The sequence below is a fragment of the Erinaceus europaeus genome, chromosome 15 (genome assembly GCF_950295315.1).
Source record: "Erinaceus europaeus chromosome 15, mEriEur2.1, whole genome shotgun sequence".
NCBI classification, from domain to species: domain Eukaryota; kingdom Metazoa; phylum Chordata; class Mammalia; order Eulipotyphla; family Erinaceidae; genus Erinaceus; species Erinaceus europaeus.
This window is the reverse complement of record NC_080176.1, coordinates 19,748,183-19,771,712: the sequence shown is the minus strand read 5'-3', so window position 1 is coordinate 19,771,712 and position 23,530 is coordinate 19,748,183. Positions and strand designations below refer to the sequence as shown.

Genomic DNA, 23,530 nt, shown 5'->3' with positions numbered 1-23,530 from the left:
ATGTATCTGTTGATATGACCATGTGGTTTCTGGTCTTGCTTTTGTTGATGTGGTGGATCACAATGATTGATTTACGTATATTAAACCAACCTTGCATCCCTGGAATAAACCCGTATGTATGTGTGGCTTAAAACCCATCTGGGCTCACTTTTGTTATCTCCTGTTATTCTCTGTCCCATCCATTCAACATCCAATCTTCAACCCTGGCACGTAGATTTAGACTCTGCTTTTTAGGACCCCACCTGACCGTCTCTCCCTGGACCAAGCACTTTATTCCCATCCCTGCTGGGCAGAGATGATCTGAGAGGAAAAGTCTCCATGCCCCTGACCTGGACATTAATCTGCAGATGACTGAGGGGGGAAGAGGAAGAAAGCTTAACTAAAATGATGGTCTTTAATGGGAGCCAGAGATATAGTTGCAATTACAGTCCAACACAAAAATCTGTGGGTGGATCAGGAATCAGGTTACAAAACGATGAGGGTAACACTGGGTACAGGAGAGTAGCTGTTCCAGAAACTCGGGGCAGCCTAATACGGCCTCTCCCTGCGATCCTGTCTGTGCTCACCCCTGCAAGAGAAAGCGCTCATTAGGCCTGAATCGCTGGTCTCTACCCCCCTCCCCTCCCGCCAAAATCCTTAAGTGCTCCTGCTGCCCAGCGCCCCAAAGCACCCTCCCTCCTCCTGAAGGTGGAGCACTGTAGCCTACAACCCAGCAATTACTACGTTTACTTCAATCTACAACCTTTCTTACCTGGAGTCCATCTTTCCGGGGCCAAAGCCACCTCTGTCCCCACCACCCCGGCCCCCTCGGAAGCCCCCACGGTCCCCTCCGCGGCCTCGGTAGCCGCCCCGGTCGTAGCCTCCTCTGCCCCCGCGGCGGTCATCTCCATAGTTGCCCCCTAGGACAGAAAGAAACAGATCAGCCATCCAGAAGGGGGTGCGGTGGAGAAAGCCTTTAAGGCCCCACCCCCCTCTTAGAAGTCAGGTTCCCCCAAATCCTTGACCTTCCTTCCAGAGCCTCCCACAGGAGCTCTCAGGATTTCTCCCGAGCCACCTGGCCCCCCTCACCCCAGCTGTCTTTCTTACCCATGTGAGAGCCTCCTGGGCCTCCTCCTGGTCCATCTGGCTTAGGGGCCTTACACTGGTTGCATTCGTTCCTCCAAGAAAAGTTCATGTTCTCGCAAGTACTGAAGAAAAGGGAAACAACCAAGACTGGTGGGACGCAAGGCCCAAACAGTGAGGACACTTAAGTCTCAGAATGGAGGAAACAGCAGCTTCCTCTCCAGAGCGGGAGGGGCCGTATGACTGAGCCCAGGTCAATGCCTTCCCTGCTGCAGAGGTCACACGCAGGCCATCCCTCGCCAAGGGTCAGAGAAGTTGTAAGTGAAGTTTTACTTACGGATTAGGGCACTTCCAGTCCCCAGCTCTCTGCTGGCCGCCGCCTCCGCCTCCTCCACTGGGAAATCCTCCCCGGCCACCGCCGCCACTGCCGCCACCTCCATAGCCTCCTCGGCCCATGGGTCCTAGGACAAAGAGTCCGGCGGTAGCACAGCGGGTTAAACGCAGGTGGCGCCAAACCCAAGGACCAGTGAAAGGATCCCGGTTTGAGCCCCCGGCTCCCCACCTGCAGGGCAGTCGCTTCACAGGCGGTGAAGCAGGTCTGCAGGTGTCTTTCTCTCCCCCTGTCTTCCCCTCCTCTCTCCATTTCTCTCTGTCCTATCCAACGACGACATCAATAACAACAATAAAACAACAACAAGGGCAACAAAAGGGAAAATAAAATTAAAAAAAAAAAAAAGAGCAGCCTAACCTTTCCCAAGCAAGTCTTATCCATACTATCCCATCACTTGCTTTTGTTTTTCCCTGCCATTGCCACCAAGATGTTACTGTTCTAGACACTTTTGCAGGGAGGAAGACACCACAGCACCAAGACTACCTGCCGCGGCAGTGGGGACAGCCCAAAAGGACCCCTCCTCCCTTACCTCCTCTCCCTCGGCCTCCGCGTCCATTGCCCCCACCCCGGTTGAAGTCTGCTCGGCGAGTAGCAAATGAGACCTTGATGGGGTTTCCAGAGAATTCTTTACCTAAAGAAATAAAAGGTGGGGGAGCAGGGGAACATAGCATAATGGTTACCCTATAGAAGTAAAGGTGGTAGGGAGCCGGGCGGTAGTACAGTGGGTTAAGCCAAGTGGCACAAAGCTGCTTCACAAGCAGTGAAGCATGTCTGCATGTGACTATCTTTCTCCCATCTTCCCCTCCTCTCTCCATTTCTCTGTCCTATCCAATGACGACAACATCAATAACAACAATCACTACAATAAAACAAGGGCAACAAAAGGAAATAAATATTAAAATAAAAAAACGAAAAGTGGTATAAAATGAGACTTATAAGCCAAAGACTGGAAAGCTTTGAAATTCCACAACATAGGCAAAAGTAATGGTTAATGTATCAGAAGGTTCAAAAGAACCCTCAAAATGCACTGACTGGTTTCCAGAAGCCGCTGCCCAGGCCCCAGCCCCACCTGCCTCACACTTACCGTCAAACCAGTCAATGGCTGCTTTAGCTGAAGGCGGGTCATCGAACGACACCGTTGCCTCTCCCTTCAGCTTGCCTGTTTCTCTGTCTGTATACAGGTTAATCATGGGCTGTCCGGTTTTCTTATTTGTCTAAGGAAGGCAATAGCAGATGTCAATCTTACAGTATAGAGCACTCCCCACCTACCACCTCCAGAACCCCAGCTTTATCACAACCACACTTCTGACAGTTACTACTGGCCTGCACTAATGGAAGCTGAATTTAAGACCATACACTGTTTCCCATTTCAACAACAAAACAGACAAGACATCATTAAGAAGTTTAAAAAGGTCAGGGCATTTCATTTCCTGTTGTACTGTGTTGTCACTTGTTTCTCAAAAAGGAAACTAACACTCAACTTCCACAACTCATGCTATGCTGGTGACCTTTCTAGATCTGTGAACTCGATACCTGCAGCGACAGGAGGACAAGTACCTTAATTATACCGATCTGCTTGAAGTAATCAGCCACAGACTCAATGGTAACATTCTCGCCTAGGCCTTGTACGAAGATGGTGTTATTGTCTGAATTATCCTGTTCTACTTGTTCCACACAGGAGGAAATGGGAGTGTGAAGAGAAAAATCAAGGTAAATACAAGTTAGTGACTCTTAATATGACTCAATGAAAAAAAAAAAAAGAAAGAAAAATGGGGGTATGGGGTGATTATTATGTGGAAAACTGAGAAATGTTACATGTATAAACTTATAAACTGGTCGATTACAAACCATCAAATCCCCCAATAAAGGAAAACAAGAGAAATCACAAGGACCTAAACAGAAGTAAGTTTTTTAACTGATACAGTTTAGTTTCCGTCAAATGAAAGCTTTTCACATCCTTCTATTTTATTATTCTAAATGGCCCTATGCCAGTCACTTCAAATTTTAGTTTTAGAACTACCCTTCAAAATATATTAAAAGCCCATCACAGAAACAGGGCTGGCTCAGGAGTTAAATTGAGATCACAGTAAATACAAGCACCACATTTCTGAACCTTACTCCAAAGACCAAGACCAGAAATGTATTTTACACTAAAAGCCAGTGGTAACAAAACCATATCCTGTGTTTAAAGATTATCTTGATTATGATCCACCTAAAAAAAACTGCTTTAAACAAGCATTGCTGGAGTGTTCGGTCCTACACAAACGCATTAGTGCACCCAAAGACCTGATACAAATGCAGACTAGGCTCCTACCAGACCAGTTTGATTGCTAGGAGGACGCCAGTCAAGTGTCTGATACGCTGACAGCACACCTAAACTCATACCCCTTTCATTTCCTTCTCTTAACTTGGCTCTTTTTCAGATTTAAGATTCAAAAAACATGCAAGGAAAGTAACAAAACTACTTTAGTTTTTTGGTTTTTTTTTTTAAATATTGAGGACTCACCTGAGTCATGGCGTGATCCTTGGTCCCGAGGGCCTTAAGTGACATGAAAGAAAAAAAAAAACAAGGAAAGAGGAGCTGTTAGTCAACAGGTAGAGACACAGAAGGGAAAAAAAAAATAACAACAAACTCTTGCAAAATTATCAAGTGCTCAGTCTCACTTCCAACCCTGTCCAGAAGAGAAAATTCTAGGCAGGCCTGGGGAAAGACACAGCCCCCCTTTCTTAAGATCTTTAACTCGAGTCCACACAGGGACAGCTCTATACCTCAGAAAAGGCTGCCTCCCCCAGCTCAGGCTGGGAAATGTCCTCAGCACAGATTGGGGGGAGGGGGGACAGAAGACCCATTGAAGGTAACAAACCAACTCAGAGCTCAGCCCTAGTTCTCTCACCCCAGAGAGAAACGGGCTCACTACCACCAATGTTATGTGCTTTCATCCAGTCTCCAAACTTTAACACCACAGACACTTATCCCTTATGGAACAAATTTTTAATTTCATCTTTAGAAACCATTCTTAAGACCATGTTTAATATTCCCAAAAGCACGTGAAGAAAAAGCATTACAAAACAGCTATTTACTTTTAAAGAATGTCCCAGGGAACAGACCAGAAATCTTATTTCCATTACATAGCCTCTATTGTTTTTCCAGATACCATCTTTAACCAAAGTTTATCTGAATTCACCATATAAATATATATATATATATATGTATATATATATAAAGATAGTACCCAGTTAATGACACCTAAGTCATGAACCCAAACCTTTGGCTTTAAATGTTGAGACAGATCAAACCTTTGTTAGTTAACCAGACCAGAAAAGTTCCAGCTTACTGGGAGACTTCTCAAAATTTGCCATTTTCCACAAATTCATCGTGTGCTGTTTAAGACCTGGTTATTCCCGCGAGCCACACGCTCCCAAGCTTTCTTGAAGTAGTCCACACCTTCCTTCCCAGAGCTACTTTCTTTCTATTTGCCCCAGCGAGTTTAAGTAGATAGAGAATTGCATTGACACCATTGAGAATTTAATATATACCAACTTCACCAGCCTCTTCCCGAATTAAAACATTTGGAGGTTGTTACACGCACACACTAGCCTTGGACAAACTGATCAGAAGGATCCTAAAGCCCAGTTGGCACCACGTGTCCCAGCACACTCTCTCCAGATCCTCACACGGGTGGGTACTACTTAGTGCCAGGTGTGGCCGCCCCACTGCCAGAGGCCTACTACGCGCCTCTTAGAACCCGGGTCAAACCAATGTGGTAGCAGCTGCTGCTGTGTTACCCTGCCTGCCTCCAGGTTAGCACATCCGGCAGCAGGTGGCATTCCACCCACCCTTTCCTGGAGGTGGTTCTGGACTCTTCAAAACCTTTGACACTTAAAAACATGCTAAGACATCTTCAAATGAACAATCAGACAAAGCTGGGAGTTGGGAATTTTGTAAACTCTGTTCACTTACCACCAAATTTATTGAAGCCACCACGGTCACTTCCGCTGGAGAAGACAAGTTAGAAGAAAGGACATGAAGCTTCCAACGGCTACAAAATGGCGTTTTTGTGATTTTAACATTCCCCAAAGAAGGGTAGGTGTTTTGGGGAAAAGATACAAGTGGCTACTAAAATACATTTCCCTTCCTGACCACCCTTGCCTCACCTTTGAGCATGCCACACACGTGTGCAGTATCTCAGACACAGGTTTTGTAATTTTGCTTTTAAAAGGTTATGCAGCTATTTCCTCCAATAGGAAAAAAAAAAAATGACCCAATTTTCCTTGGTCCTTCTTCCGATGTAGCAGATGTTTTTTCCTCTTGGTGTGAGTGGTTGACAACCCAGCAGTTGGTTTAAAAACCCTACCCCCGATTTACCCAGAAGACATTTCACACCAGGCTGGGGTAGCCCTGAACACATTTGTGGATTTTGCTTTGAAAGCAGCAAGCAGACCCAACCCCATTCCATAAAAAGTCAAAACCAAAGGCAAATCTCTCCCTGAAGCGAGACAAACTTAGCTGAGCCCTAGCCTAACTACTGAGCTGCGTTGCGCTCCCCCACCCCCGGGGTCACCCCTTCTACACTGCCAGAAGAGCGGAGTATTTTGCAATGTCACCTTTCATACCTGTGGCACATAAAATGCAGAGCAAGTTAACAGTCACATTAACAGTCGTTTTGCTTTTTCTTTTTTTAAAGTTTTGCATCAAACACACGCACACAGAGTTCTGCTTATGGTTGCCATGTTTGAAGCTGCCCCCACCCACCTCTTAATACTTACCTGATACAGTGTAAAAACCTACTGACCCCAAGGAGTATCACACTGACAGTCCTCCCCAGTTCATTCAAGTGAGGGAGATTAGGGTCCTTCAACTCATATTACCAACAGATTTAACAACTGCTTTTAACTTCAAATCTAAGGTGTGTAACTACTTCAACTTGAGCAGGAAGGGGAAGAAAGTTCAGTTGGTGGGACAGAGACAGTGGAGCGAATAGGCGGGGTGCCACTGTCGAGCGTGATTCTGTACAGGTCTGCACACTTCAGATAGACCCACAAACCAAGTCACACACAAAATCGTTACTGTCGGTCAGATTCGTGCAAGTCAAGCTCATGGATTCAAGTGACTACAGAATATGGGAAGAGCAGCCAACCCTGGAAGCTGGAGTCCGGTTAACCGTTAAGCAGCCCGAGAGGACACATGGGAATGAATACAAGTAACAGGTTCCCCACTGCCCTGGAGTGGAGTGGGCTCATCGGTCTCCCTTGCAGAGAAAGATGCCTTCACCTCCAGTTTCCTGCCTAGGATGGGTATCAATGACTCCAGTCCAGACACATCCATGTTTCCCCTCTTGAAAATAGAAGTGTCGATACTCAAATCTCTACTCAGAAGTGTGGGTGAGAGTTCAGGTGTCCAATTATCACAAAAATTGTAAAGTGGGGAAATAGAAAGTCACTACTCTCAATCCAAAGCCCTCACAAATCCTTTAAACAAGACTAACCGTGCACTAAGGGGCCGGGGGTAAGAGGAAGTCATGCAGCCCCCCCCCCCCATGTCATACTCCCTGGCTGCCGAGACACCTACCCCATGCCGCCTCTGCCTCCACGGCCACCTCCCCGGCCTCTGGGTTCATAGCCACCTCCGCTGCGGTTATAACCACCGCCGCCACCGCCGCCGCCACCGCGGCCCCGGCCTCCTCGGTCCTGCTGGCCTCCCCCATAGCCGCCGCCACTCTGGTCTTGACTGCCATAGCCACCGCTCATGGAGGACTGGTCTTGGCCATAGTTACCTGTCAGGAAAAGGGAGAGTTCGATAGTATCAAGAGAAGCGATACTATACAACGATAACCAAATGATAACCAGATCTAACAAGCAGCTCCAAGAACTTCTTTTTGCTAAGAGCCAAAGTGGATGTGATCCTTATAGATGTTTCTTCCTCAAGCGTCAAACAAAGCTGAAGCCGTCTCACCTCCGCCACCCCCTCCGCCACCTCCGCTGCTGCTGTTGTACTGGTTCTGCTGCCCGTAGCCCTGCGGGGGGTTGTAAGAGCTTTGCTGCTGTCCGTAGCTTTGCTGCTGTCCGCCGTAGCCCGACTGCTGCCCGTAGCCCCCGCTCTGGGGCTGCCCATAGCCGCTGCTCTGAGAGCTGCTACCGTAACTAAGGAAAAAAGAAACAGGCGTGTTCTGAATACTTCCTCTTCTCTGAAAGCAGCTTTACCTTCCTCCTCATCCGCATGACAGGACTCTTAGTTCAGTCATTCCCTGATACTCCTAGACCCCCATCCCCACAACCCCCCCCCACACACAGAGTACCCTACCTTCCAGAGGTGTTGCTAGGAGCCGGCTGCTGGCCATAGCCGGGGTAGGACGACTGCTGCCCGTAAGACTGAGAACCCTGACCGCCGCCATAGCCGCCGGCGGAGCCGTAGCCCTGGGGGGCTGACTGAGCACCATAGCCTGCTGAGGGAGGGCCGGATCACAGATCTGACCAGAGGACTGAGAACATCGCACCCTTCCCAGTGCTCACCCACGCTGTCGGTTGCTTACAAGCTGCTAGGAGCCCTTCCAACTCACAAAGTTACTGCCTTTCTCTCCTTTTTTTTTTTAAAGTTTACTTATTATTGGATAAACAGGGAGAAATTGAGAAAGGAAGGGAAGACAGAGAGGAAGGGAGACATCTGCAGCTCTACTTCACCACTGAAGCTTCCCCCCCTGCAGGTGGGGACAAGGGGCTTGAACCCAGGTCCTTGCACACTGTAGTGTGCATGCTTAACCAGGTGCACCACCACCTGGGCCCTTTTTAAAGATTATTTATGAGAAAGACAGGAAAGAGGGGAAAAAAAAAAAAACAGACATCACTCTGGTACATGTGAAGTCCAGAATTGAACTCAAGACCTCATGCTTGAGTCCAATGCTTTCTCCACTGCCACCACCTACCAGACCACACTGCCCTTGTCTTAGAAGAGAACTTCAGTGGTCTGGGAGGTGGCACAGTGGATAAAGCATTGGATTCTCAACCATGAGGTCCTGAGTTCGATCCCCAGCAGCACATGTACCAGAGTGATGTCTGGTTCTTTCTCTCCTCTTTATCTTTCTCATGAATAAATAAATTCATTAAAAAAAGAGAAAGAGAGAGAACTTCAGCCACGTCAGAGACCCAGTCTCCTGCCACATGTTCAGGAGTCAGTTCCCAGAGCCTCCAGTCACACCAGTATAAAAGCTCATCTGCACGCCCCATCTGTTTCTATTCAGGACCTCGGGTGAAACCCTACATAATCATGACTTCAACATCCCTATGTAAGGATTTTCAAGAACCAAAACCCTAACACTTCCTCCCTCCCTCTGGGGAATAGCCTGCCCTGCACAGCACTTGTGAGCTGAAGGAAGCAGAGAAGGGCAGGAGAGCGGTCTGGAAGGTGGCACAAGGGATTAAAGCATTGGCGATCAAGCACCAGGCCTAGTTCGTCCCTGGAAGCACCTATGTCAACAGCACTCCTGATTCTCTCTGCAATGTTTTATTAAGAGTAGTGCAATAGAAAAAAAGTGGTCTGGCAGATGGCTCAGTGGATAAAGCACTGAACTCTCAAGCATAAGGTCCGGAGTTCAAGCCCCAGCAGGCAGAGTTGATTAAAAAAAAAAAAAAAAAAAATCTGGTTAAAAAAAAAATCTCACCAATTCTCATGCCTGAGATTTCAAAAGTCCCAGATTCAATCCTTTGCAGTACCTTAAGCCAGAGCCGAATAGTACTCTGGTTTAAAATAAATAAAAAATAAAATAGTAAATGGAAGAAAGAACTAAACCACACCAAGAGCTTTTGTTTGCAAGGGCACAGATCCCAAGTTTCCATTGGTTAAAGATTCTTAAGGAAAAACCTGGGCCAATCTCAACATTTCTGAAGCTGAAGAAAAGCAGCATTCAGATGAGGTGAAGAGGGAGGGAGGTGGTTCCCTCAAAGAGACTCACTGTTCTGGGTTTGTCCATAGGAAGAGCCATAGCTGCTCTGGCCATAGCCTGACGTGTCCGCTGACTGGCCGTAACCTCCGTAACTCTGCTGTCCGTAGGGCTGGTTGCTCTGCTGGGAATAGCCCTGCCCAGGCTGGGTGGGGTACGCCCCATAGCTGGAGAAAGGGAGACAGCCACCATTAGGAGCAGATACCTCGGTGTGACCCCCATCAACTATAGAATTCCCAAAATAACTCACCTTTGGGTTGCTTGTTGGGTATAGTCTGGAAAAAAAAAAAAAAAACATTAACTTTAGCAATCCTCAGTAGAGCTAAACCCCTGAACTCAAGCCCACAGCACAACAACAGATCAGAATTTGCACAACTGAGGCAATGCTCTGATCTCTCACACTATTTAAAAATAGACTATTCTACAAAAAAGGGTGATTCCCTCTAGTAACAATAGCTGAAACAGTCGGAAGGTAGCAGCCACACTTTTAAAATTACTTATTACCGGACAGACAGAGAAACTGAGAGGGAGAAGTAGATAGATGACAGACACCTGCAGCCCTACTTCATCATTCATGAAGCTTTCCCCCTGCAGATGGGGACCAGGGGCTCGACCCTGGGACCATGCCCACTGTAAAGTGAGCATTTTATCAGGTGCTCTGCCGCCTCTTTCTAATAGTAAATGCACCTTTCTGGAGGTGGCCCTTGGCCTGCGGAGACAGCCTAATGGCTCTGCAAAAGCACCCACGGCCAGAGCTAAGCTGTGTCCCGGTGTCTGTCTCTCCCACTCATTAAAAATCATTCATTTGGAGGCTGGGGTAGATAGTATAATGGTTATGCAAACAGACTCAAGCCTGAGACTCTGTCAAGTACCAGGTTCAATCCCCTGCACCACCATAAACCACAGCTGAGCAGGGCTCTGGTAAAAAAATAAACAACTCTTTAAAAAAAAATCCATTTGGATGAGGGTATAGCATCATGGTTATGCAAAGAGACTTTTATGTCTGAGGCTCTCAAGTCCCAGGTTCAATCCCCCACAGCTCCATAAGCCAGAGCTGAGTAGTGCTCTGGTAAAATATATATATATATATATATATATATATATATATATATATTCGTTCAGGCGCACGCTCTCTCTCTTCTGTCTCCCTCTCTACCTCTGTATCTCTCTCAAAAATAAGTTAAAATAAATTCTTCATTCAGGGTGGGGGTAAATAGTACTAATGGTTATGTAGACTCTCATGCCTGAGACTCCAAAGTTCCAGGTTCAATCCCCCACACCAACCACCATAAACCACAGCTAAGCCGTGCTCTGGTTAAAAATAAATAAGCCAAAAAAATTATTCATTCAATCGACCTAGTGGGGGTTGAACTGTTTTGTGTAAAGCTGGGAAACGTTATGCATGTACAAACTACTGCATTTTACGATCAACTGTAAACCACTTAAGTCACCCAATAAATAAATGAAATGCCAACTGAAAAAGAAGGATTCGAGGGCGGGAGTAGATAGCACGATGCAGAGAGACTCTCACGCCTGTGGCTCCGAAATCCCAGGCTGGACCCCGGCACCACCATAAGCCAGCGCTGGGCAGTGCTCTGGTGTCTCTCTCTGCATCTCTCAAAAATGAAATAAACGAAATTAAAAAACAAAAAAACATTCGGTTGTTGGAAATGCCATGAGGCTGGGGGCAGCCGCGCTCTTACCACACGGACTCAGCCTGAGCCCGTCAAGCGCGAGCGCCTCGTGCAGTGGCCCAGCCCCCGCGCCGCTCGAGGGGCAGGTGCCGGGGATCCAGCCCCGCCGGGAACGCGGCCTCCACCGACCTGGCCCCGCGGCTCATGACACCAGGCCGCGCCGTCGCAGGGGCTTCCGGGCCGGGAACCCGCCGCTTCCCCGCAGGAAAAGGAGCGGGGCGACCCGGCGAGGGTGTAGCCTCAGCGCCCCTCCTCCCGGGTCCCGACTCGGAAAGCCGCGATTTCGGCGGGAAAAGCCCCACGACTCAGTCCCCAGGTCGCTGCCTCCCCCTCCCCCCACGCGCGCCCCTCAACCGTCCGGCCGCGCACGACCCCGGCCCCCGCCCCGGCCGCGTGGCAGCCGAGGCGGGAAGCGCGCGGCCCCGCCCCTTCCCCAGGGACCCCGCGGGCGAGGCCCACACCCGGCGCGCGCCGCGGAGCCCCAGCCTGAGGGTCTCGCGACAAAAAAATCGGACTGACACGCGGCCGGAGGGGGGTACGCGCCGCGAGAAAGGGGGAGGGGCCAGCAGGGCGCGTGCGCGAAGCGAATGCCCGGATGCAGCACTGCGACAAAGCGGGCCCGAGCGGCGGGCGCGCCGGGGAGGCGGGCAAGGGGCCCCGGGGAGGAAGCTTTTCTGCCCGGATCTCCTGTTTCCTGTTTCCAACCATCCAGCAACGCCCCTTCCCACCCTCGCCTCCAAAAAAGGGGGCGCGAAGGAGCGAAACTCACCCCCTCCACCTCGCGCGAGCCCAGGAACGAAACAAAATGGCGACCCTGGCCTCCCCCGTCCGCCCCTTTCCGCTGCTTCCCGCCACAGGGGTGCGAGAAGCTCCTCCACGCGACCGCCGCCGCGGCCCCACCGAAAAAAACCAGAGGCCGGCTTGGAGGGGCCAGCCTCCGTCGAAGGCCGCCGCCTCGCGCCCTCACTTACCGTTTGACGCCATGTCCGCGCACGCGCGCACAGGCCGGCACGTAACAAGGTTCCAACCGCACCGAGCGCCGACGCCGCGAGGACTGAGCCGCCCCGCCTCCTGCGTCGCAATTTATGTATGCCGCCGCCTACGCACCGCGGCGGGCCGTACCAAGCGCGCCAGGGCGGGGGGGGCCAGGCCCCCTCGGGGCTCTCGCCAAGGAGCCCAGCCGTTCCTAGGAGACACAGGGCACCCAGTTCACTGGAAATCCTGAGGACAACAGATGCGATCACAGTTGTCAAACACGGGCCTCCGTCTCGCCCTGCAGGATTAACTCACGACTCCTCCCACCCCTGTCCATGCACAATGGAATGACCTGAGCCCATCAGGGGCGGGGCGAGGGGCCCTGGGCGGCAGCCGGCGGAACTGAGATCAAGACCGGGAGTCGCCTGGCGGGAACCGAGATTCTGTGGCTGCCCCTTTCGCTGGGCCCACTTTCTCTGTGCGGGGCCGGCTCCGCCCCCGCCCTGCCGCTGCCCCAGACGCCACGTCTCTCCGGCCCTAAGTGCCTCCCCCCGCCGCCGTGGACCTGGCTCTGGCCATGCGGCTGTTTTTCCACTCCATCCTCGGTCCCCGACGTCTCGGCCTCTCCCCCAGGCCGGTGGATTGTGACGTTTCGCCTGCAGAAAGCCCGGGGGCCTCCCAGGCCTGGCCCCTGCCAGACACGGGGCTGGAAAGCCCAGTGATACTGGCCCGAGGGTTCCTCTCGCCCCGCTATTTGCTATCTCTTTAAATATTTATTTATTCCCTTTTGTTGCCCTTGTTTTAATGTTGTAGTTATTATTGTTGTGATTGATGACGTTGTTGTTGGATAGGACAGAGAAATGGAGAGAGGAGGGGAAGCTAGAGAAGGGGAGAGAGAGAGACACCTGCAGACCTGCTTCACCGCCTGTGAAGCGACTCCCCTGCAGGTGGGGAGCCGGGGGCTCAAACCGGGATCCTTAGACCGGTCCTTGTGCTCCGTGCCATGTGCACTTAACCCGCTGCACCACCACCCAACCCCCTATACAATAAAATTTTTTAAAGAATTTTGTTTATTTATTGAGAAAGATAGGAAGAGAGAAAGAACCAGACATCACTCTAGTACATGTGTTGCCAGGGATTGAACTCCAGACCCCATGCTTGAGAGTCCGGTGCCTTATCCACTGTATCATCTCCCAGACCGCCAATAAATTATTTATTTGATAAAGAGAATTTGAGAGGGGAGAGAGATAGAAAGGGGGAGAAACAGAGACACCCGCAGCCCTGCTTCACCACTCGTGAAGCTTTCCCTCTGCAGGTGGGGACCAGGGGCTTGCACCCGGGACCTTGCACACTATAGTGTGTGCACTTAACCAGGTGCGCCACCACCTGGCCCCAATAAATATATTTTTAAGTAGCTCACTAGGATAGTGCACTGCTTTGTCCTGCACAGGAGCTAAGTCTGTGCCCGGTCCCCAGTGCATCAAAGGACACTTTGGTGCTGTGGTATCTCTCTCAAATAAATAACAGACTCAGAAGAGGGAAGGGAAGGTTACTAAGTCCCTGTGGTGGGATAAGATGATGTTTTGGTTGAGGGTGAATATGCTGACACTTAATCTTGGGGAAATGTGACAACAAAATTCCAGTAAATCAACATTTCCTCAGTAAAGTGATATTGGAATTGAAAAATGATGTGAGGGGCCAGGTGGTGGCACACCTGGTTGAGCTCACATGTTAACAGTACACAAGGACCCAGGTTTGAGCTCCCAGGTGAAGCAGTGCTGCAGATGTCTCTCTGACTCTCTCCTTCTCTGTCACCCCTTCCCCTTGATTTCTGGCTGTCTCTATCCAATAAAAGATTTTTTTAAATAGAAAAGAAAAATGTGAGGATCAGGAGATGGCACGGTGGATAAGACATTGGACTCTCCAGCTTGTAGCCCCAGGTTTGATCCACTGCAGAGATCTCATTGTCATCATGAGATGCCCTGGTTCTCTCCTGTGATCGCTCATTAATACATAAAATCTTTTTAGGGCGGGGGTAGTTAACATAATGGTTATGCAAACGACTCTCATGCCTGAGGCTCCCAGGTTCAGTCCCCTGCACCACCATAAGCCAGAGCTGAACAGTGCTCTGGTAAAAACAAAACAAGCAAATAAACAACAAAAAAAGAAATATATATATATTTGGATTCTTTCATTTTTTATTAGTGGTTCAATATTAATTTACAAAATTACCTTAGCAGGGGTACAATTTCACACCGTTCCCAGGGAACCCCTGATTTCTCCGCTGCAGTCCACTGCCGTTATCCCAAGGTTGCTGACACGAGTTAACCATCAGCTCTACAGTATCTGTCTACATTTGTACATAATTGTCCCATTCTTCTTGCAGCTCCAGTCCTCTCTTCCCCTTTCTTCCCGCTTCAAACCACACATAACCCTATTACTTCATCTGAATGTCTCTCCCCTTTTTATCACCTCTCCCTGGGATCTGATAGAGCTGGAGCTCAGAGCCCTCTTGTCCCTTTCCTCATATCACTCCTCCCCCACTGGGAGTATGGATCAGAGTTATTTTGGGGGTGCAGAAGGTAGGAGTTCTGACTTCAGTGATTGCTTCTCCACTGGACTTGAGCGTTGGCAGGTCAATCCATACCCCTAGCCTGTCTCTATCTTTCCTAGTGGAGCAGAGCTCTGGAGAGGCAAGGACCCAGAACACATTGGTGAAATCTTCAATACCAGAGAGGTCAGGATGGAATCACGGTAGCACCTGCAACTTGGTGTCTAGAAGGTAGCAGGACATAAAGTGAGACAAAATGGTTAATGAACAGAGCAGGTGAGATCAGGAATCCCAGGCTGGATGAAAGCTAGGAAGTGTGGGGGGGTGTAGATAGTATAATGTTTATGCAAAGAGACTCTCTTGCCTGAGGCTCCAAAGTCCCAGGTTCAATCCCCCACATCACCATAAACCAGAGCTGACCAGTGCTCTGGTGGAAAAAAAAATTTTCTGTACCTCACGTAAATTATATGGTTATTACTTTAATTGGCTTAAAATAAAAATGTAGCATTACCTTCCCAATTATATATAATATAATATCCCAATTATATACTATTATATACTATTATATATATAATATTCCAATTATATATACATATATACATAATACCCCAATTATATATACATAATACCCCTTGTTTTATTGTTGTAGTTATTGTTTCCCTTCCCCCCCCTTTTGTTGCCCTTGTTGTTGTAGCCTTGCTGTGGTTATTATTGTTGTGGATGTCTGGATAGGACAGAGAGAAATGGAGAGAGGAGGGGAAGACAGAGAATGAGAAAGACAGACACCTGCAGACCTGCTTCACCGCCTGTGAAGTGACTCCCCTGCAGGTGGGGAGCTGGGAGGTTGAACCGAGATCCTTACGCCGGTCCTTGCTCTTAACCCGCTGCACTACCACTCGACTCCCTTAAATGTCCTTTTTCTATGTCACCTGTCTCTCAACTTTTTGTTGTTGTGAAGTTAAAGACAGAGTAGATAAAAGAGAGCAGAGCACCAAAGCGAAAACTCCTTCCGTCGGCAGGGACCCAGCTTGGATCTAGGCCGTGCACGTGACAAAACAACGCACTACCCAACTGAGCCATCTTGCCAGCCTCACCAGTCCTTCAAGAAGTAGAGCTGAAACAACAAGACAACAAATAACCCCATCCAAAAATGGGGGGAGGACTTGGACAGAATATTCACCACAGAAGAGATTCAAAAGGCCGAGAAACACATGAAAAAATGCTCCAAGTCTCTGATTGTCAGAGAAATGCAAATCAAAACAACAATGAGATATCACTTCACTCCTGTGAGAATGTCACACATCAGAAAAGGTAACAGCAGCAAATGCTGGAGAGGGTGTGGGGTCAAAGGAACCCTCCTGCACTGCTGGCGGGAATGTCAATTGGTCCAACCTCTGTGGAGAACAGTCTGGAGAACTCTCAGAAGGCTAGAAATGGACCTACCCTATGACCCTGCAATTCCTCTCCTGGGGATATATCCTAAGGAACCCAACACACCCACCCAAAAAGATCTGTGTACACATATGTTCTTGGCAGCACAATTTGTAATAGCCAAAACCTGGAAACAACCCAGGTGTCCAACAACAGATGAGTGGCTGAGCAAGTTGTGGTCTATATACACAATGGAATACTACTCAGCTGTAAAAAATGGTGACTTCACCGTTTTCAGCCGATCTTGGATGGACCTTGAAAAAATCATGTTGAGTGAAATAAGTCAGAAACTGAAGGATGAATATGGGATGATCTCACTCTCAGGCCGAAGTTGAAAAACAAGATTAGAAAAGAAAACACAAGTCGAACCTGAAATGGAATTGGAGTATTACTCCAAAGTAAAAGACTCTGGGGTGGGTGGGTGGGTGGTTGGGGAGAATACAGGTCCATGAAAGATGATGAATGACATAGTGGGGGTTGTATTGTTAAATGGGAAACTGGGGAATGTTATGCATGTACAAACTATTGTATTTACTGTTGAATGTAAAACATTAATTCCCCAATAAAGAAATAAATTATTTAAAAAAAAAAAAAAAAGAAGTAGAGCTGAAAGCAAGACATACTCCAGGTGACACCCAGGACAGGAAGGGTGGGGCCCACCTGGGTTTTGTGTCTCTGCAGCAAGGTTGTCGTTGTAAACAGAAGTGAAAACATAAACACCAGGCCAAGAAAACACCTGCTTTGGGAAGAAGAGCTTTCTGGTTATGCAAAAAGATTTTCATGCTTGAGGCTTCCAGGTTCAATCTCCTGCAACACCATAAGCCAGAGTTGAGCCAGTGCTCTGTTAAAACAACAATAATAGGATTGAGGAGATAGCATGATGGTCCTGCAGAAGGACTTCCATGCCTGAGGCTCTGAGGTCCCAAATTCAGTCTCCAGCACCACCATAAACAGAGCTGAGCAGTGCTCTGGTAAAAATATTATAATAATAATAATAGCGTCAGGCGGTAGTGCAGCGGGTTAAGCGCACGTGGTGCGAAGCACAAGGACCCGTGTAAGGATCTCGGTTCAAGCCCCCGGCTCCCCACCTGCAGGGGTGTCACTTCACAGGCGGTGAAGCAGGTCTGCAGGTGCCTGTCTTTCTCTCCCCCTCTCTGTCTTCCCCTTCTCTCTCCATTTCTCTCTGTCCTATCCAACTACAACTACAACAATAAAAATAAAAAGGGCAATAAGAGGGAATAAATACATAAAATAATTTTTTTAAGTTTAAAAAAACACACACAAAGGCTCCAAAACACCCAGCAGTGGTGGTACACTCGATTGAATGCACACAAGAACTGGGGTTCGGGAGTCGGGCTGTAGCGCAGCGGGTTAAACCGCACGTGGCGCAAAATGCAAGGACCTGCATCAGGATCCCGGTTCCAGCCCTGGCTCGGCACTTGCAGGGGAGTCGCTTCACAGGCGGTGAAGCAGGTCTGCAGGTGTCTGTCTTTCTCTCCCCCTCTCTGTCTTCCCCTCCTCTCTCCATTTCTCTCTGTCCTAGCCAACAGCGATGACAACAATAAAAATTACAACAAGGGCAACAAAAGGGAATAAATAAGTAAATAAATATTAAAAAGAAAAGAGCGGGGGTTCAAGTCCCAAGTGCCCACCTTTGTGGGGGGGGAATCTTCATGAGCAATCAAACAGTACTGTTGGTGTCTCTTCTCTCCTCTCTCCTTCTCTGTCTACCCCTGTCCTTATCAGTTTCTCTCTGTCTCTGTGCAATAAAAATAAATAAATACAATTTTTAAAGACTCTGAAGATGTCTGTTCCTGCTTGACTTGTTTATGCAGAGAGAAGACTTGAATTGTCACATGCCAAGTATATCTTTTTTTTTTTTTTTTTCAGATTCGTTTGCATGTTTGGACAGGAAGCTACAACTGAAACCACTAAAAAAAAAAGCTTTGACTTTCTCTCTGAGACAACGAAAATGAAGATCACTAATGCGAATTTTTGTATACTTTAAAAAATTGTATTTATTTATATTTATATACACAAAATAGAAAGGGAGAGAGAGAAGCAGGGCACTACACTGGAACATGGGGTGCTGAGGACCAAACTTGGGGCATGAAACTTCCTAGCTTTGTGCCCTACTCACTACACCTCCTCTTGGCCTACTTTTTTTTTTTTTAATTTGTTTATTTTTTATCAGAATACTGCTCAGCTAAGGTTTATGGTGGTGCTGGGGATTGAACCTGAGACCTTTGATGCCTCAGGTATGAAAGGCTCTTTGCAAACCATTGTGCTATCTCCCCAGGCCCATATCTATATATATAATTTTTAAAGATTTATTTATTGCAAAGAGAGGGAGAGAGAGAACTAGACCATGGCTCTGGCAAATGTGATGCCAGGGTCTGAACTCAGGACTTTATGCACGAAAGTTCAAGGCATTATCCACTGTTCCATCTCCTGGACACTACAATTTATTTATTTTTGTTTTATTTTATCTTATTTTACTTGGTGCTGGGAATCAAGTCTAGGCCTTCGACATGTGAGGTGATCCTCTTGCAGGTGGAGAGCTGGGGCCTAAAACTCATACCCTTTTGTCTGGTACACCAACCGGGCCCCCCATTTTTTTTTTTAATAAAGACACTTTTTTGTTTGTTTGTTTGCTTCCAATGTTATCACTGGGGCTCGGTGCCTGTACTAGGAATCCACTGCTTCTGGAGGCTATTTTTTCCTTTTTGTTGCCCTTGTTGTTTATCTTTGTTGTTATTATTATTGCTGTCATTGTTGGATAAGACAGAGAGAAATGGAGAGAGGAGGAGAAGACAGAGGGGGAGAGAAAGACAGACACCTGCAGACCTGCTTCACCGCTTGTGAAGCGACTCCCCTGCAGGTGGAAGGCCGAATGCCTTGCTATTTCTTGCGCTTCAAGCCATGTGCACTTAACCTGCTGTGCTACCCTCCACCCACCTCTGTTTGTTTTCACTATGAGTAAATTTGATCTTAGTAATTTTATGATGAAAATATGTTTCTTCTCCGCAATAAGTGAGCCAAGCTCCGCGCCCCACCAAGAACATCACTGTGGGCACAAGCATGTTCCTTCTAGTTCATGGGGAAATAACACAGCTCTGCTTAATGAAATCACTTTTTAAAAGATGTAATAGTGAAGAAAAAAAAAGATGTAATAGTGGGTAGGGAGACAGGATAAAGTTATACTAAAAGACTTTCATGCCCGAGGCTCCAAAAATCCCAGTTGTAATCCCCCTCCCCCCAGCACTTTAAATCAGCGTTGGGTAATGTTCTGGTAAATTAATTAGGATTTATTTACTCATTAAAATGGGGGGAGAAAGCTGAGGAGATAGCATAATGGTTCTGCAAAAAAGACTTTTTTTTGTTTGTTTAAATTTATTTTCCCTTTTGTTGTCCTTCTTGTTGTTTTTTAATTGTTGTTGTTTGTTTAAAAAAAAAAAAAAAAGACTTTCTCAAAGAAGCTTCCTGTAGTAGCCTGAGCCCATGGTTTTCTAAATGGGATGATATAAAAATAGATTCTAGGGGCTGGGTGGTGGCGCACCTGGTAAAACCTGAGGGACCCAAAGATCTGAGTTCAAGCTCCTGATTCCTCCCCACCTGCAGGGGGCAGTTTCCTGAGCACTGAAGCAATGTTGCAAGTGTCTCTCTTTTCTCTCTCCTTCTCTGTCTCCCCTCAATTTCTCTCTGTCTTTATTCAAACTAAACAACAACATCAATAACAACAATAATATCCACAACAATGTTAAACAACAAGGGCAACAAAAACAGAAAATAAATATAATAATAATAATAGAACAAAAAGAAATGGGCTGGTAGCACAACTGAAGTGCATTTCTTACTAAGAGTGTACTTTTTTTTTTTTAGAGGTTTAATCTTTTTTTAATATTTATTTATTCCTTTTTGTTGCCCTTGTTGTTTTATTGTTGTAATTACTATTGTTGTTGGTATTGATGTCGTCATTGTTGGATAGGAAAGAGAGAAATGGAGAGAGGAGAGGAAGACAGAGAGGGGGAGAGAAAGATAGACACCTGCAGACCTGCTTTACCGATTGTGAAGCGACTCCCCTGCAGGTGGGGAGCCCAGGGCTCGAACTGGGATCCTTACACCGGTGCTTGAGCTTTGCACCACCTGCGCTTAACCAGATGCACTATGCTACTGCCCAAGTCCCAGAGTGTACCTTTTATAAATATTTTATTTACTTATTAATTATTGGATATAGAAGGGATAAACCGAGAGGGAAAGGAGAGATAGGGGAAAAGATAGATACCTGCAGGGTTCCAGGTGGTGGCACACCTGTTTGAGCGCACATTACCATGCTCAAGGACCCAGGTTCAAGCCCCTCCCCACCTGCAGGAGGAAACTTTGCTAGTGGTGAAGTAGGGCTGCAGGTGTCTCTCTCCCTCTCTAGCTCCCCTTTCCTCTCAATTTCTCTCTGTCTCTATCCAATAAATAAAGATAATAAAATATTTGAAATGTCTATTTTTAAAAGAGGTAGAAAAAGATACTTGCAGCACTGCTTCACTGCCTGTGAAGCTTCACCTCGGAAGGGGGGACTGAGGCCTTGAAACTGGGTCCTCACACATGATAACACAGGCATTCAACCAGGTGTGCTGCCTCCAGCTCCCCCCTTTTATTTTTAACATAGGGGGCCAAGAGAGAGTGAAAGAGACCACAGCACCTAAGCTTTCTTCAGTGCACGAGGGGCCAGGTTTGAACCCGGGTCACGCACATGGCAAAGCCAGTGAGCTATGCCGTCGGCCCAGGGCATATTTTCTGATCAGCAAGATTTCCATTTATAGGGAAGTCGGGCTGTAGCGCAGCGGGTTAAGCGCAGGTGGTACAAAGCACAAGGACCGGCATAAGGATCCCGGTTCGAACCCCGGCTCCCCACATTCAGTAGGGGTCACCTCACAGGCGGTGAAGCAGGTCTGCAGGTGTCTATCTTTCTCTCCTTCTCTCTGTCTTCCCCTCCTCTCTCCATTTCTCTCTGTCCTATCCAACAACGACAACAACAATAATAACTACAACAATAAAACAACAAGGGCAACAAAAGGGAATAAATAAATAAAATAAAATATCAAAAAAAAAGATTTCCATTTATAGCGACACTCGTCTGAGCTATCAAAACTGAGTATCACATTTCTTTACAACTGGTGCCAGCAGGCTGAGAGTAAGCAACAGGTATGGACTTCGAGTGACCCCCAGATGCCAGACCCCTGACTGAAGAGTCCAGCCTTATCTGGATATATTTTATTGATCTCCTGTATTTCGTGAGATAGAAGCCAGTGAGGCACCAGGGCACATGTGGTGCCAGGGGCTGAACATGGAGACTCATGCCTGTCTTTCAGGAAACACCCCCTGTACAGTGCAGGTACTCCAGGCCGGGTGGGGGTGCGCCTGGTAGAGCATACATGTCACCATGCATGAGGACCCGGGTTCAAACCTCTGGTCCTCATTTGCAGGGGGAAAGCTTCATTAGTGGTAAAAGCAAGTGCTGCAGGTGTCTGTCTGTCTCTCCTTATCTCTCTGTCTCTCACTCTCTGTCACCAAGAAAGGAGAAGATGACCCCCTGGGAGCAGTGGGGTGATACAGACATTGAACCCCAGAAATAATCCTGGTGGCAAAAAATAATGATAAAATAAAGTAAGGCACTTTTTTTTTTTTTTTCCAAAGCACTGCTCAGCTCCTGCTCATGGCGGTGCTAGTGATTGAACCCTCAGGCATTAGAGTTTGTTTGCGTAACCATTATGCTTTCTCTACCACCCTTCTGCTTTAAAAAAAAAAAAGTGTGGGGTGGTTGGGGTAGGTAGCATAATTGTTCTGCAAAGAGACTCTCATGTCTGGGGCTGCAAAGTCTCAGGTTCAATCCCCTGCACCACCATAAGCCAGAACTAAGCAGTGCTCTGGTAAAAAAAAAAAAAAAAAAACATATATATATATATATATATATATATATATGTATATGTATTTTGTATTTCACATGGGAGAATGTGAGAGAGAAGCAGAGCATCACTCTAGCTCATGCGATCTCCTGGATTAATCTCAGGCCCTCATGCTTGAGAGTCTAACACCCACCACTGTGCTACCTCAAGGTCACGATACTCTCCTCATTTTTTCCACCTTCTCTTCCTCCTTTTAACACCTGAAATGTGACAGTTGTGTTTTGTACAGAATCTCTGGCTTCCAGAGAGGGGAAAAAAAAAAAAAAGCAAACTACTTTGACACATACACATACAACTTTTTAAAATATTTATTTATTTATTTCCCTTTTTTTTTTTGTTGCCCTTGTTGTTTAACATTGTTGTGGTTATTGATGTTGTCATTGTTGGATAGGACAGAGAGAAATGGAGAGAGGAGGGGAAGACAGAGGGGGAGAGAGAGATAGACACCTGCAGACCTGCTTCACCGCCTGTGAAGCGACTCCCACTGCAGGTGGGGAGCCGGGGGCTCGAACCGGGATCCTTACCCAGGTCCTTGTGCTTTGCGCCACATGCGCTTAACCTGCTACACTACCGCCCTACTCCCCAAATACAACTTTTTTGTTTTTGTTTTTCCTTCAGGGGTATCGCCTGTGCTATGAATCCACTGCTCCTGTGGCCATTTTCTTCCCAATTTTTTAAAATAATTATTTAATTATTTTTATTTATTTATTTATTATTGGACAGAGAGAGAAGTTGAAGGGGGAAAAGGAGATAAAGAGAGAGAGACAGAGAGACACCTGTAGTCCTGCTTCACCACTCGTGAAACTTCCCTCTGCAAGTGGGGAGCAGGGGCTTGAACCCGGGCCCCCCAAGTTTTTTTATAGGACAGAGAGAAACTAAGAGGGGAGGAGAAGATAAAGAGGAACAGAGAAAGACAGCTGCAGACCTGCTTCACCGCTTTCAAAAGGAGACCCATGCAGGTGGGAAGCGGGGCTCGAACCCGGGTGATCTTTGTGTTTAGTCCTATGTGCACTTAACCTGGTGCGTCACCACCTGGCTCCCTACATACATAATCTTTAAATATTTTTTACCAGAGTACTTAGCACTAAGCTCTGGTTTGTGGTGGTGCCAAAGATTCAACCCAGGACCTTGGGGTCTCAGGCTTGAGTTCGTTGCATAGCCACCGGTGCATCTCCCCCATCTTCTCTCATGCTTTGAAGTCCAAAGCTCTAACCACTGTGCCTTCTCCAGGGCTCCTCCTACCCACCCACCCCTGTTTCTGGGGTGGGGAGTGAGTGGGGTGGGCAGGACGATACCACTACTCCTGAGTCAATCCTTTTACCCTTTTTTGTTTTAGGGAAAGAGAGACATAGAAACAGAAACAGCAATGGCATTCCACCATCCAGGAAGCTTCTCCCAGTGCCTTGGTATTCCTATGTGGTGCCAAGGTTTGAACCCAGGCTGTTCTTTTGAGACCAGCGTGCTGAGTTCTGGAACAACTGCCTGACCTGGAAGGAGAAGCAGTTACTCTTTCTGCCACAAGAGGGACCACA

General features: G+C 47.5%; 2 protein-coding genes across 3 annotated transcripts in view; one reads left to right on the top strand and one right to left on the bottom strand.

The window, feature by feature from the left end:
• Window positions 1–375: 375 nt before the first annotated feature.
• Window positions 376–12,202, bottom strand: FUS (FUS RNA binding protein). 2 transcript variants are annotated; one of them, XM_007530039.3, is made up of 15 exons: window positions 12,053–12,202; window positions 9,638–9,662; window positions 9,400–9,554; window positions 7,755–7,896; window positions 7,407–7,594; window positions 7,023–7,227; window positions 5,415–5,449; window positions 3,960–3,992; window positions 3,011–3,114; window positions 2,538–2,667; window positions 1,983–2,084; window positions 1,400–1,523; window positions 1,087–1,187; window positions 752–899; window positions 376–568 (listed from the first exon to the last, which is right to left on the bottom strand). In XM_007530039.3, the coding sequence occupies exons 1-15, from the start codon at window positions 12,063–12,065 to the stop codon at window positions 529–531; spliced, it is 1,545 nt and encodes a 514-aa protein (XP_007530101.1). In that variant the 5' UTR covers window positions 12,066–12,202; the 3' UTR covers window positions 376–528. The 2 variants fall into 2 exon arrangements, with proteins under 2 accessions (XP_007530101.1, XP_007530102.1); XM_007530040.3 differs by having other exon boundaries at window positions 7,755–7,893.
• The window catches only part of PRSS36 (serine protease 36), a 48,664-nt gene continuing 37,197 nt past the window's right edge, over window positions 12,064–23,530 (top strand). The window contains exons 1-2 of the mRNA XM_060174111.1: window positions 12,064–12,199; window positions 12,599–12,700. Of these exons, the coding sequence (XP_060030094.1) occupies window positions 12,064–12,199; window positions 12,599–12,700 (238 nt within the window). The remainder of the gene's footprint in view (window positions 12,200–12,598; window positions 12,701–23,530) is intronic.

Coding starts and splice junctions, on each gene's coding strand:
- FUS (XM_007530039.3), bottom strand. Junction 9,555..9,637: donor ACCCAACAAGCAACCCAAAG/GTGAGTTATTTT, acceptor CCCTTTCTCCAG/CTATGGGGCGTACCCCACCC. Junction 5,450..7,022: donor GGAGGCAGAGGCGGCATGGG/GTAGGTGTCTCG, acceptor TGTCTTCTCCAG/CGGAAGTGACCGTGGTGGCT.